Genomic DNA, 15469 nt, shown 5'->3' on the forward strand with positions numbered 1-15469 from the left:
CAAAACACAATCGTTTTCAAGATGTCGTTAGTTTTTTTTTTTTTTTTTTTTAAGAAAGAAAAAAAGACTACAAAATGGGTAATCGCTGCTTTTATCAGGAGTAATTAAAAGTGGTGACAGGCTAAGTAAATCACATTTGTCTGCTGCAGATTATGGCTATTTTTCTTTTTTTTCTTTTTGCTCCCATGCCTGGGGCCTGCCAAGAAGAAATGACTCATTTGCAACAATTTCTTCATGTTGGGAGTCGTGGGGGGGGGGGGGGGGGGGGAGTCCTTAAACAAAGGGGGCGAAAAACAAAACAAAAAAATAGTTGTTTCCCCACTCTCAAACAGTCAAACGGAGTGTGTAAAAAAATACAAAAACGTTAAAGAACAAGCTACTCCTCTGCTGCTCTTTTAACACAACAGAGGAGTGGCGTCAGGGTGCCCAACTAAACCTGTCAAATTGGCTGCATGTGCCTGTGTCTGTATATGCTTTCCTCTCTAGTAACAACCTCTGGGAATTACAGACTTTTCCTCAGTGAGACAAGAAGAAATCAATCAGCACAAGTAAGTATCACACTCCAGTGATTTTAACAGTTAATATCCTGGTGGTGGAAGCTAGCGCACACAAGGAACTCAGCCAGCAATCTGGTTAAATATTGCCTGCCGAGGCTCCGTGCACCGGCCCCCTTCAGCTTTGGGCTCCCGCACCACCACGATCCGACAGAGAATGTAGATGCTCTCCATAACAAACCAAAATAATTCCGTGGCTGCAGATAACAATACATTCAGCTGAACTATTTAAAAATGGATCATTTTATGGAGTAAAAGTCTGTATCTGGTCTCCACTGCTTCAAGAGAAGTACGTCCCAGAACAGCGTGGAGCAACATGTCTCGATGAAATAGTGATCATGGCGTCGTCTGCAAGAGCCGTGCTGATTTAGAAGATCTTGAATTTACTTACATGAATCCAGCAAGTGGGTCCACACACATTGCACATGAATTATGAAAAATTCATCCTTCAACCAAAATTCTTTACAACACTAAATTAATCAAAGGAGAATCTAGAAAACAACAATAACCACCTGACCTTGCAGTAGTTTTTTGTCTTCTTGTGAGCTTTTAGCTTTACAACTTTGTTAATTTTTTTATTTCATTCCTTCATTGCAGGCATGTGACATTCAAACATTTTGTGCATTCACAGACAGTGAAAATATATACACCATTTGATGATAATAAATAGTTACATTATCGCTTTTGAAAATCTATTTATACAAAATATATAATTATATTTTTAAATATACACACAACAGGGATAGACTCATCAAGTTCTACCCCCTTCTGTAATATTTAATATTTAAATTTTTTTTTCTGTATTAACGATTAATTAAAAGTTGGGACAACAACAAACATTGAAAACATTGTAGTTTCCATGGAAAGCCACTTTAGGTTTTGTGTGCATGCATCACACAGCGATGGTGTAGCAAATGGTAATAAATACTGTATACACTTTTTTGAAGAACTAATAAATTCAAAAAAAGAGAGCAGAACAAGCAGCACTCTGGAATCGGCTATTGTTACCGATGTTTGTTTATTCACACACACACCTGTGCTAGGTGTTTCAGTAAGCTTGCTGTTTCCCCTCTTCAGACATGCTGGAGACTGGAGGCTTTCAAAAGTATTGCACTCTTAAAGCTGTTTTCAAATAGTGCCACGTCAAATTGGCAGTGTCATAAATAAACAACCAAAACGCAACAAAATATTATGGTTTCCCCGGAAAAACTCTTGTAACCAAGGGCCACAGTCTCATTGTGGTCTAGATGACACCAACAAGGCCGTGTAAGGTAAGTTTAGTTAAATGAACATCTGAATTTCATACGGAGTTCTCTGTCCAAATTGTTTATTAGAGACAGTCTCATCTTTCATTTTCTTTTCATACCAATCCATATGCTGATGAAAAAGCACAGACTTGACCACTTTCTTTCTCGGGCCCTGTTTATACAACAGGGCCTGCAGGTAGATGTCGGTGGTTTGGTTGGACATTTGTCTTTTGCACATCCCTACTTTATTATAATTTCTCTTTCCTCTTGTATCTCTGTGACAAAGTTGAACTGTAGCAATGGAGGGTCACGAGTTACACATGTCTGCAAGTGGGACCCAAAATGTTTCAAATGCCAAATGAACCGTGACCAGGCAAATAATAGCAGGAAATAAAGGGAGGGGAAAAAAAACAACCCAATGAATTACTGTGACAAGTAGGTTAACAACCACATATTTGCTTTAGTAAGCCCAAGCATCTGCATGGATTCAAGCTGACTTGATTAAACCTGGTGCTCAAGTCCACTTCAGAGCACCCATAGGTGGTACAACAAACAGAAAAACTGGAGTGACTGTCTCGGGGTAATTCTGTTTTTGGAAGTCCCAAAAGTGACCCTGCTTCTAGTAGGTTGCACTGCCCCAAGTGACCAAAAACAGGTAGGGCATGGTAGAGTTTGCTTCTTCTTTTTTTTTTTTTTAAACATATTATTTACTTGGTCAAAAAAAGGGGGGGGGAAGTCTAGCCAGGATTGTCCCGGAGCCAAAAATGATAAGTCTAAATGTTGAATTTGAATTGATAAAAATCAACTTTACCCAATGCAACCTTCATGTGCAGTCATGCAAAAGACACACACACACACACACACACACACACACACACACACACACACACACACACACACACACACACACACACACACACACTGAGCCAAACCAGGCTGGCTGTGTTTACTGTTTAGCCCTGCGTGTTGATGTGATGAGACACCCAGGCTGATAACACAGGGCCAGAGGTACTGCCGCTCCGTGTTTGATCTCGGGCAGCTGAGGCTGGGCGATGGGCACAGGCGGAGGAGTGGGGTCAGCGAGGTGTGCTGTGTGCTTGATTACAGGCTGGACGGGGGCCCCATGACCTCTTAGCAGGTCAGCTCCGACCCCCGACCCTGACACAGCGGGCCTTGACGCAGTGTTCAATGCTTTCTCCAATAACACAGTGTGATGAAAGGAGTGGCTGTGCGTGTGTGTGTGTGCGTGTGTGTGTGTGTGTGTGTGTGTGTGTGTGTGTGTGTGTGTGTGTGTGTGTGTCCGTGCGTGCATCGAGAACACTGCACCACTTCCCCTTTGGACCTGAAGAATGTGGCACAACACAGCATCACACAGTGGAAGACAGCTGGTGGCGAAGCTCGGCCAGCCTCTGGACATATGTAGGCCCTGACGGATAAAAAGGAGCCTTGTCATGCCTCTCCAACTTGATCAATTGCACAAGTTGGGACCTTGCCCTTTCCCAAAACGTAACCAGAGGAAATACCCTGAGAATGATCACTTAGAACAGAGCAAAAAAAAAAAAAAAAAAAAGACAAAGTGATTGTTTAATTAAATATATCTGTAGCTATTGTGAGATTGATTTCAGGTCATTGGTACATATTTCAGTTAAACTGCTGCCTCTGTTATAATGCCATAGTGCGTTATAAGCAAGCTCAGCAGATTTTCTATAAGTTCCTCTCTATGGAGTCCACGGGATGGCGGGCCCAGATGGGAGACGTTTGTGGGTAAACATCAGTTTCCCTCTCTGGGTCAGCCAAGTGCTAATCTGTCCATTCGTCATCAGGAGTGACAGTGGGACAGGGATGCGTGTGCACACAGAGGAGAAAAAGAGACAGTAAAGAGACTGCCTTGATATTATAAGCCTCTCAGGATTTTTCTTTTGGCCACAATGAGCGATTGTGGACACACTGTGGGTTGAGACAGTGCACAGGGCCAGAAATTTAAAGAAAAAGAAAAAGAAAAAAAAAACTATTTTTTTTGTCTGTGCACGTTTGCCCAATATTGTCTTGCGGTGTTGGCGGCCTACGTGCGCTCCTCTTTGTGAAGCTTGGAGAGGCGTACGTTAACAGCAGCTCACCTGGGAGAAGAACCCACATTTGAGATGAAATGTGATCCTCCACTCTCCCTTTCTGTCAGCATCACTGACTGCTGAGAATAGAAGGGTGGAGTTTGGTGCTGCATGCCATGAATCACTACACTAAATAAAGGAGTCAATGGAGTGTGGATTGCGATGTATGCAGAGTGTGGAGGATTTAAGTACGTTGAGTGAAGTTTTGCAAGGAATTGTGTCCCAGTATAAAAAAATTCCCCAATGTCACATTTTATATCGATCCATTAGTCTGTCCTCAACTATTGCACTGAAATTTAATTTACTTTTTTTTTTTTGCTGATCCACTGACATTTCCTCTTACAACACCAGAAGGCTAAAAAGATGTCTTGATAGCTTGTTTTTATTATCATGACAATGAGTGGAAATACTAATGGTGCATAGAGGATTGATTTAATTTAATAAGGTTATTCCCCTGACCAATCCAGCACCATGGGGGAAATATTCGTGTGCTTTTTGGATGAAATCAGTTTTCAGAAGCAGTTTTCAGATAAACAGCCACAGTGGCATTACCTCTAATCCCTGCATGTTCATAGCTGCCGTGGCAGCAACTGTAGGAAAGTTTTTTTTTAATCAAATTCATGCGAACAAACTACATTTTCATGCAAATCAAGCTCATGAAATGACTGTGGGGGGTGGAAAAAAAACAGACATGTGGTGTCTTGATGCTTGTTGTCTTTCCCATATTCTTGAATACTTTGTCTAAATTCCTTCGTTTCCCTTTCAGATAAACACAAAATATATACATAGGGTGACAAATCCCCCTCCTTTTCCATCAGGGAGATAATTTAATTTTAATGACAGGTTGAGTGAGACAGCCTCCTGACGGCGGTGTCATAAATCAATAGATCACAGGTCTCTTCCTTTACATTACCCTGAAGACACTTTCCTGCCCTTCAAGACAGTGACTCATCTTCTACCCGTCAAAGAGAGGCACCAATGATCACTCACCTCGGACCTCCTCCGGTTTTGATTTGCACCTTTGATAAATGGTGTCTTTCTCGGCTTTAATTGCATGCTCTTTTCATCATAATTTAATGTTTGTTTCCTGCCGTTTTCTTCTCAATGGCTGCAAGCGCAAAGTCTATAATTTCTACATCAAGGAAGTTGTTATGAATGACGAGCAGGTGGAATAGACAGCAGAGTAACAATTTCACCACTGAAATCACCTGGAGAGCGATTTTAGAATCTGATATTGACAAATTGTCACATCCAGAAGGCGCTTATATCACACACACACACACACACACACACACACACACACACACACACACACACACACACACACACACACACACACACACACACACACACACACACACACACACACACACACACATTGTGCTCATTGAGGGTATGTAAGATAATTAGGATGATTTCTGTTTGAAGTATTATGCACTGCAATGAAAATAGAACAGATAAAAGATGAGATAATAATAGATCTAAAGAGGACCTTGACTGAATGTTGTTCCAACAAAGAGCATTTTGTTTGACACAGTTCACATTGTATGCTAAACTGATATGCTCTTCCATCTTTATAAGAGGAGGAAAAACAGCATATGAAATTAAATATGCTAAATATGCTTTATTATGATCTTCAAAACTCTGGTTCCAACCACAATGTGCAGGCCATTAATATATTTATTTCCTTGCTGAAATCGACGACTGATGTTAAAGAAGGGGTGATAAGAAATTGAAATGCGCCAGTGATAAATTATGCTGTAGATATATTTCTTCCTTTATATAACATGCAAAATGGAGTATCTAAAGTGAGAGACAACTGAATTCAGGTCACAGCGCAGCAGGAAATCTTCCTTTTCATGTGAGATCCAGAGGGGTCACTCTTGTGAACTCATTAGGAGAGAAATGCTAATGTAGCTCTGTTTTTTTCCTCCCCTTATTCCCTTTCTCTCGTTTCTCTCCACTTCAACTTTCCTGGTTATTTTAACAAACGGGGCCGTGATGCATCGAGCCTCGCTGAAGAACATAATGTAGTTTGATGTCAAGGGAAAGTGTGTTCGGAGGGTCTGACAGCGGCTTCATTAGAGAGGCTGTCGCTGGTTGCCTTGTCATCAAGTTGCAAAACTAGAATTGTTACACAGCAAACAAACACCTTAGATAAGAGACTAGCACAGGTAAAGATAGATATTCAACAATAGATTAAATACAAAATCTATATTAGCTGGTAAAAAAAAAAAAAGTCTATCACTGTAAATTACACTGGAGAGAAAATAATATGTCCTTTCCTCTGAGGCCTTCTAATCACCAAGATGGTCTCATCTGCAGTGGCGTCTCAGCAGAAAGCATTAAATAATGAATCCCATTCTAACTTATGACTTCCACATACTGTACCTCCCTTTACAAGACCGGAATATAAATTGGAGTATTTAAGGTTTCCATGCATGAACAAAATGAAACTGATATCTAAATTGTTTTTATGTATTCTCTATAAGCCCATTTCATTATGTGATGATCTCAGAAGGGTTCGTATTAAAATACATATGCATTTTGCTGGTTTCTTTAGTAATTCTGTCAATTTTCCTTTTTAAATACATATTTATGTCCTGTTTTTACTGTAACATTTTTGTCTGTATTTGAGACCTAAGTTTCGATTATTAGTTTATGAACGATACAGAGAATCTATACCTACAATATATCTCAACAGTTCTCGTATATTAGCTGGAATTTTGGCTATAAATCTATTTTTTGTATGCGCACAAAATGCAAGGAAATATAAAACTTCAAGGAACAGTCGTCAAAACAATGAATATATTTTCATTGACAATTGGTATTTAAAAATAATGCACATTAGACGATGATTAAAAAACTGAATTGATGATAAAATACAGGTGGTAAAACTTTAAATAAAACATGGTTTTTGCAACACAAAATAGTAGACTATATATTGAAATATTATTCATTTTATATTACATCACTATTCATAACAAGTCATCTGCCACAGTGGTTGTTCTCTTCCACAAGCTCTTATTTGGGGGTAAAATCACAAGTCGAGCTTCTAATGTGGTGTTTATTAAAGTTTAAGAGTCGCCACATCTGAGACCACAAGGAGAAACTAATAATTTAATCAGCTCAAACTCATTTGGAATAAGATAACAAAGGCAACAGCATTAGGAATTTGTGACATATGTTAAAAAAATGAGTTTGGCAAGCCAAACAAAGTCTTCCAGGTTGTATTTTTGCATACATCTGAATGCCAATAAACCAAAGAAAATAACGTGAATCATTTAGACTTGTGATTTATATAATCTCTTTCATTTTTCACAGTTTGAATCTCTTCACTTCTTAAAGCAGGCCCTGCAGGCCTGTACTGTCTCTTTTTAGTATCTTAATAGGCCTTAATGCTACCAAAATCGTTTCCCCCTCTCCAGTTGCCCCCCCCGTCTCTTCCAATTTTATGATTTAAAACCATATCCAAGGTGAATGCTGAAGAACACACGCAAAGAAAAACACATGTAAAGGAAATGAGGTTGCTCCTGTTAGCGTGGTTTTAGGGCTGGGGTAAATGTAGGTAGCATCATTTCAGAAGGAGCCAGGAAAAAAGTGCCGGATAATTAAATTAAATTCTGTAATGAACTAAGGTAGAATCAACACTTATATTTTTTTAAAGTAGAGTGGGGGGAAAAAAAGAAGAAAAACAGCCAGTTTTCTACCTTTTACTGCTTCTTCTTAATTTTTTCCTTTTCTTTTTTTTTTGATAGAAATAAAAAAAAACATTGTTAAAAGATCTTTTAAATGAAAAGCTTTGGTTGTGTGTGAAATCTTTTTAATTAACTCACTCTCTTTCAGTGAGTATTTTTTTTCTCTCTCTTTTTTTTTTTTCATTTTTTGCACGCGCGTGTCGGTGCTCGCGCGCTCCTTTCCGCTATCCTCTGGTATGCAGCCAGTCTCGACTCTTTTCAATCCAAAACCCAAAAGCCTTTGATCTGTTTTTTTTCCTTTTTTTTCTGTCTCCTTACCCGGAAGAGAACCCTCTCTCTCTCTCTCTCTCTCTCTCTCTCTCTCTCTCTCTCTCTCTCTCTCTCTCTCTCTCTCTCTCTCTCTCTCTCCCTCTCTCTCTCAGCTGGGATGAACGCACACGTGGAAATGTTGGCCCGGCTCCACACTCGGGCCAAATTTAGTCATACAAAGGCGAAGGGGGTGGGGGGAGGGGGCGAGGGAGGGTGGAAGCTGGAGGAAAAGGAGGGAGGGTGGGTGGTGGAGGGGAAGAGCCGGGCGGCGGCGGCGGGGGGAGTAGGGGATGAAAGAACCAGCCGCCGCAAGATCAAAGGCAGCCGCGGCTCCGCCCCGCTAACCCCACCTCCGCGCTTTATAAAGATCTGCCTCCCCATCCCAACTCCGATTCTCACGCAATCTCACAGGCGCACTCACAAGGCAGGCACGCCACTTCCACCAGCACCGCTGCTTCTCAACAGCACTTCCCTGCAGTTTTTGTTTTATTTTGTTTTCTTTCTCACCGCCAAAGCTCAACGTCTTGTACCTGTTTTCACACGTTTTTAATTAAATGGTCTAATAATAATTGGGTGAAACTATTTTGGTCAGTGTGTATGTGTGTACGTGTGTGTTCATTCATGAATGAATATATAATAATACCCTTTGTGTGTAGCTGTTTCCTGAAACCATTATATAGAGTTAATATCTTGCCACCGTGCCAGGACAACAGCTCGATTGAATGGCAGCAGTATAATAGCTGTTTACTGTTATGAAACGTGGGACAAAAACAAAACAACAACAACAAAACGCCCTTGTATCTGAGATGACGTCTGCGCCAACGGAGACAGCAAACAAAATCAAATCACTAAAATATTGCTGATTAACTACTTACCCAATTTATGAAATGGTGGAAATGTTTATAAATTAAGGCTCCAGATTGTTGTAATTACTGCAAAATATATACAAATAATATTACTGGTATTTCGGTGAGTAAATCTCTTTCACTGTAATTTATATTTATAATCGTTTAATTTTTTTTGTTTTGTTTTTTTAAGGCAGCGCGAGTCACTCACCACTTCTTCACCTTCTGTCTGCCCATTTGTTGTGAGCGCTCTCTCTCTCTCCCTCTCCCTCTCTCTCTCTCCCTCTCCCTCTCTCTCTCTCCCTCTCTCTCTCTCAGGAGGAGTATCAATCGGTGCGCTGTCAATCAGAGCCTCGGCTCTCCCTTTCATCTCTCCTTCCTCTCCTCTCCTTCCTCCCAGTGACTGAGGAGAGAAAAAGGAGGAGGAGGGAGCGCAGCTACATTACCAACACACACATACACACACTGCTTACATTACACTGTGGAAGCAGTGCGGGGAGCAGTGGGAAGTCGGTCCGTGGCGTTTTTCTATCTCCTCTTTTCCCCCTTCTTCTTCTTCTTCTGCTTCTCCTTCTCCTTCTTGTGTGATTGTTTTATGACTTTTGCTTTTATCCCTCAGCATCCGAGCAGCTTTGAGGATGTATTTTTAAGCATCAGCTTACAAAAGCTGCTATTTTTTTTTCTTGGTCTCGTCTGATCGTTCAAACTGCTCCATTTTTACGCACCCATTAGTTTTCACCTTTTTACCACAGTTCCGTTTATTCTTTTTTTTTTTTTTAATTCCTCCTCTCTGAAGGACGTCCGCATCCTTTTCTTCACTGGACCACCGAGGACATATTTTCTTACTTTTTAATGCACTTTTTTTAAAAGTGTTTTTCCCCCCCATGGCTTGTTGTTGTGCGTACTGACTGAAAAAAAAAACTAGAGATGAGATTTTAACTCGTGGTTTGAATCCTTTTTTTTTTTTTTTTTTTCCTCTCTCTCTCTCTCTCTCTCTCATGACATTGAGGCGTGAGCCGGACTATTCCCGATCCTTTGCGTGTAGTTTGACAGCCGTGTGTTTTTAAATGTCGGCGTGTTGGTGATCGGACTCACTCCTCCTGTTGCTTCAGTGAAAACACACCGGCAGCGTGTTCGCACGCCGCCTCGCCTCCTCCGGTTCACGCTCCGCCGCAGAGAGTTTGGACGCTCTCCCCACACTCCGATTCAGTGGGATTTTAGTGCGAGGATTTTTGTTTTGTTTTGTTTTGTTTTTTTCCCTCTCCCGGACAGTGGCGGCGCGTGTGTTTATCGTCACATATTAAACACACAAACAGAAACATTCCATTGAAAACATGCCACAGTTATCAGGCGGCGGCGGCGGCGGGGACCCGGAGCTGTGCGCCACCGACGAAATGATCCCGTTCAAAGACGAAGGAGACCCGCAGAAGGAGCAGATCTTCGCCGAGCTGAGCCACTCGGAGGAGGAAGGAGACCTGGCAGACATCAAGTCGTCTCTGGTCAACGAGTCGGAGAGCAGTCCCAACAGCAACAGCCACGACGTGAGTAACGCAGTGTGTTCGCCGGGTGATGAAGAGGAGGAAGGTGGGGACGTCGTCAACTCTGGGCTGCTTCACAAGAGAGAGGGAGAGGGGGGGGGGCATCAGCCTGCAAGGAGCCCACAAAACTGAAGGGCTTTCCCCTTCGATTTAATCTCGACTAAACCTGCTCAGTATGTAGTATTTTGCATCCTTTGCTTTTTTTTGTTTGTTGAGCTCACTCATTGTCAGTGATGAAGACAATATCTAAAGGCCGATGATGTGCCTTCCTTTTATTTTTCTTGAAAGTGCCTTTTATTTTTCTGCGCAGTTATCTCTTGCATTAAAAATATATATATATATACATTTTTAAATGTTATTCACTTTAACTCATTTAGGCTGACTCGTATACATTTGTTTTTGACTTTATTCCGTGATTAATTTTGATTTTAAACACACCAACTATAAATGTGGTCTTTTATTCCCTATTGTTGCTCTGCCTCAAATAAACTACAACCAAGCATAGAATCTAACCAGAGACACCACAGGCCTGAATTTTCACTTGACCTCATATGACAGCTATAGTTTTTGTATATGTGTGGACATACGTGTAATTTAATAGAAGCTCTTTTTTTATTTTTTATGATGTAACTGGGGCCTTGTGAGGAGCCTGTGACATCCAGGCTGCGTTTGCTTTGGTTCTCTGTAACCTCAGCAGCTGCAAAATTAGCACAGAAATTCATGGAGCACACATAGCTTTAAATTATTTGGCTAGCGATCTAATTTAATTCCCAAACCCTCCAGTTGTAATGATAATATCCAGTTTTTTCCTCTGCCACGATGTGATTTTTTTTGGCTATAATTGTACTAATTCTGTTTGGTATTTTGACTGTGACTTTTTATTAATGCACTTTAAAATTCTCCTGGATATTTTGGGGATGAGAAAAATATTCATCTTGATTATTTTGTCACTAAATGGACAGAAATGGCTTCAAGGGGGGGGGGGGGGGGGGGGGGTAAATAGGACCCACAAAATTCAAAGTGTATAGAAATATGGGTTGTTTCATTTTGGGTGTAAATGTGTTTAAATCATCTGGTGGAGGAATTATTTGCAATTCATTGTTAATGTTTGTTAAATAATTACTGTCACCCTTGATATTCTGTGATTGCATGAGAGTGTTTCATAACCACTCACTACGTGAGAAGATGAGATAAAATTTGTTTTGTTTTGTAATTTCTTTTTTGTTTCTGCATCCCTCTACCCATGCACTGACCCCAGGATGCAGACTGCAGCTTCTTCCCCCATCTCGAAGTTAGTGGGCTGTTTTTGTTAACTGAAGCACTGGTGAAATATTTTATTTGTTTTTTTTATTTTTTTTTGGGGGGGGGGGGGGGCACATCCTGAATGAAATTATACACGTTCCCCACTGAATGTCGTCCTGGAGATGCACCAGACTGAGGCTGAATGTTAATTAGGAATCCAGTGACGTTCCCTCGCTCAGCTTGAAGCCATCCTGAGGGGTCTGAACTCCCAAAAAGAGGTCTTCTCAATTCTGTTTGGGAAAGAGAAACGAAATGAACATACAAAGTGCAGATTACTTTTTTTTTTTTAATGCAAAAAAACCCCCAAAATGTCTGCAGTTTTGGTTTTTTTTCTCTCATTTTACATGACAGTTTCATTTTGCTTTGCACAGAGCTTTTTAATTTCTAACACAAATAGTCCCTCTTTACTTGAATTTAGAAGGAGGCTTAAACTGAGAGAGGAAAATGAGAGTGGACCTATGGTCCTGAAAACAAGTTAATTTGTAAACTCCTTAAGGACATGAAGCTTAATTAAGTGGTTCTTCTGAAGCTTTGATGCAGGCTGCTCCATCACTGCTGTATAGATACTGATGTGTGTGAGTGTGTGTGTGTGAGTGTGTGAGGTTGTTTTGCTTTGGAGACGAGCAAGGACACGACATCGGTCCCAGCAGTGTTTGTGGGTGTCTGACCGTGCCTGAGTGTTTGTTTGCAAGTGCATTGTGAAGGCCTTCTTTAATTGACTCACCCACTATCATTTCTTTCTTTCCATTTCTTTTCCTCCCTACACAGGCAGCTAGACAGTCCCAAATAGTGCAAGATTCATACCATGAAAAACACAGAGACCATCAGGAAGACGGTAAGTGACACAGCCTTGAGCAAACACCCAGCGCTTTATAGGAACCGCCGGCATTCAGTTCAACTGTGATATAATATCCCAGACATTTGTTTTCAACCATTTTGCTGTCGCTCAAAGAAGTTGATGTATCGAGGGGACTGTGTGGATAAGTGCCACCTCATTTTGCTCACGGTCACATGGCTACTCCTTTTTACTGATCTCAGCCACCGTTTCTGCTGATCCAAGTCTAGTCGGGACATGCTGCACCTTCATAAACACAGCTGCCTGTGACCTGCTCCACAGATGAGGGTGCCAGCAGAAAACAAAAGAAGAGCTTTGGGTGAAAAGGAGAGGAAGCAGTTACTTCCTCTTATTTTAGGAGGCACGCTACGATTCCGCACACCTCCGATTGGAAAGCATGCCAGTCTCCATGTTTGCCGAGTCAATAAAGGGCATGCTCGTATGTGCAACGCCTCTCTGGGTGTCGGGATCAACGTGTTGCTGATGCTTGGGGCTCATTGCTGTGGTGACGTGACCCCCGCGGGAGAGGGTCATCGTTGGGGCTTTGAAGAGGAGTGTGTTTTCTCCTTTGTTCCCCTTTCACTCCTGAGTGGGACCTCCTCACACCGAACGCCGCCTTTCTTCAAAACAAGGTCTATGTTTTCATCAGCTTGTATACAAGAAACACTCCCAGCCCCCCCGGCCTTATTACGCGGCGCTCAGCGGAGTGGTGACTGGCGCTGTATTGAGGCCTCTTGTATAAACCCCCCCTCCCTTCCTCCCCCCCTCCCTCCCTCCCTCCCTCTCTCTCAGGTCAAAGGCGTAGAGGAACAGTTGGGGCGTCTCCTGTTTTGACACAGTCTGTATGTTCTTCTAATTGGTGCTAATTGGCACAGAGGGGCTCCATTGTTCCCCTGTATAATACGACCCTCCTCACTAAGTCGGAAAGAAAGGGCACAAACAAAAGGTCGCGGCAAAATAGGGCACAGGTTAAAGCGATGGACAGCGATATCATTACAGCATCAAAATGGGCGGCTGAACTTTGAGCTCAGCTTTGTTTTGCTGTCATTCGTTTGATTTGATGACCAAAAACACATTTTGGAATTATTTTAGCCCCACTGTAAATGGACGCTTCCGACGTTTGCTCATTAAAGTTTTGTGATTCTTTGTCATTTGCAAACACATTGTGATGAGTCTATATTTCTCTTGTAATCCTTTTTTTTTTTTTTTTTTTTAATTTTCTTCTTTCGTTTTTTTTCTTTTTAAAGGAAAACATCAAGACATGTACAGTAAAGGACACCCATACCCCAGCTACCCAGGGTACATTATGATGAGCAACATGAACGACTCCTACATGAGCAATGGCTCCCTCTCGCCGCCCATGCCCAGAACGGTGAGTCTAACTCGGTTTAATTTCAATGATCTCATGACATCGAGTACTGCTGGTGTGACAATGACCCTTTGCCTGAAACGGAACAATAAAAGTGTCTGTATATATATATATATGAAACACCAATGAACATCACAGTTTAAGCAGTTTAAGAGTCATATATATATATATATATATTTAAAATACAAAAATGCCAAGATAATCTGTGTTATATTTTCAGTGTGAAGTTAAAATAATTATCAGTAATTTCTTTCTAAATTCATAAAGTGTGGTGTCTGCTTTTTTGTCCTTCTTAGCATTAAAGGGTCGTTGAGTGATACAAAACACTGCTGCTTTCAAGATTTATTTACAAGCGCGTGTTGTATAAGAGCCACGAATAAACCTGAGAGATAAAGACCAGTAGAGATTTGGTTTCATATCGCACCTGTTCGGATTTTATTACAGTATGAATGCTATTGTTAATATCACCATACTGGACAACAAAGTTAAATGGTGATGACATTTATAAATCATGTTAAACATTGCCACTTATTGTGGTGTGACACTACGGTCAGGTTGAGGAGGCCGGAGTGAAGAAGCAACTTGTTGCTTTGCTGATCCACAGAATCTGGAAGTGAAACTGTCTGAGACGCATTAAAAAGCTTAAAAATATGTTTGTTTTTTTGTTTTTTTAGCAAACATTGTGAGATGGAATGAACAAAACCAATATTAAATAATTCATTTATCAGGGTGCTGTGAAAAGTTCTGAATATTTTATTAATATCACACCATAACACGTTAAGAGACGAAATAAGATCTTGTCCTGTCATCGAACACGTTAAAACATCTGTTTATATTTTCAAGTAAATATTAGCTTTCTTCTTTCCCTTCATCAACTTGAATTGAATAGCTGTGGAGGATCTTTGTTGATCCAATAACGCAGTACTAATTCTCAGCAGTGCTAATGTTCTGTTTATGTTAAAGCGTTGGACGCTTCTGAAGTCAAACGATAATTCAATCATCACGGTTGAATCCCCCCCACAAAAAAAAAATGTTTTTACATTGAAACTTTTCCTTGTGTGTGAGGTATTTTAAATATAAATGATATGAAAGGTTACACAAAATATCTTTAGCGACTGTATAAAAGCATAGATGGATTGCACTATCATGAAGAGAAACTGATTTTTCAAATACTCATTACGTTGGAAAAATCACAAAGTATAATATAAAAAAATTTAACATTAAAAATGTTAAAGGACCAGTTATTAGGATTTCAAGTTGGATTGCTTTTTTCAGCTTTCTTGTTAAAAATGCTTAAAAAAAAAAAAAATGTCCACAACCTAACCCGTTGATTGTCTTGGAGCAGTATTGTTGACAACAAACTCCTGTCATACTTTCAATAAGATGTATCGTATCCAGTATTTCTCATCTCGTTAAAATCTTAGATCATGTAGACGTGCATTAAATAAAGCCTTTAATTAGCCCAGCATGACTGAGGAGGCCCAAAGGCAACTTGAGGACTCTTGAGGCCCGAGGAGTTGATTGTACTGAAGAGAGGTGGCGTGTGTTGCAGACACAGTCCCTGCTACGGTATTAATTTCAGGCCAGCTGCAGGTCTCTCACTGCCGGCTTCCTGTGTCTGTCCCGTTTGCAAATTTCTTCTTTTAAGGCAGACATGAAATGCA

The 15469-nt window shown here is 40.8% G+C and overlaps 1 protein-coding gene across 3 annotated transcripts in view; it reads left to right on the forward strand.

Moving 5' to 3' along the window:
• The first annotated feature begins 9299 nt into the window (after window positions 1–9299).
• The window catches only part of lef1 (lymphoid enhancer-binding factor 1), a 44514-nt gene continuing 38344 nt past the window's right edge, over window positions 9300–15469 (forward strand). For all 3 annotated transcript variants that reach the window (XM_080519820.1, XM_080519821.1, XM_080519822.1), the window contains exons 1-4: window positions 9300–10302; window positions 11558–11590; window positions 12370–12436; window positions 13684–13808. In XM_080519820.1, coding sequence (XP_080375946.1) covers window positions 10096–10302; window positions 11558–11590; window positions 12370–12436; window positions 13684–13808 — 432 coding nt within the window. In that variant the 5' untranslated portion in view covers window positions 9300–10095. The remainder of the gene's footprint in view (window positions 10303–11557; window positions 11591–12369; window positions 12437–13683; window positions 13809–15469) is intronic.

The sequence above is a fragment of the Blennius ocellaris genome (genome assembly GCF_963422515.1).
Source record: "Blennius ocellaris genome assembly, chromosome: 3".
Lineage (NCBI taxonomy): Eukaryota > Metazoa > Chordata > Actinopteri > Blenniiformes > Blenniidae > Blennius > Blennius ocellaris.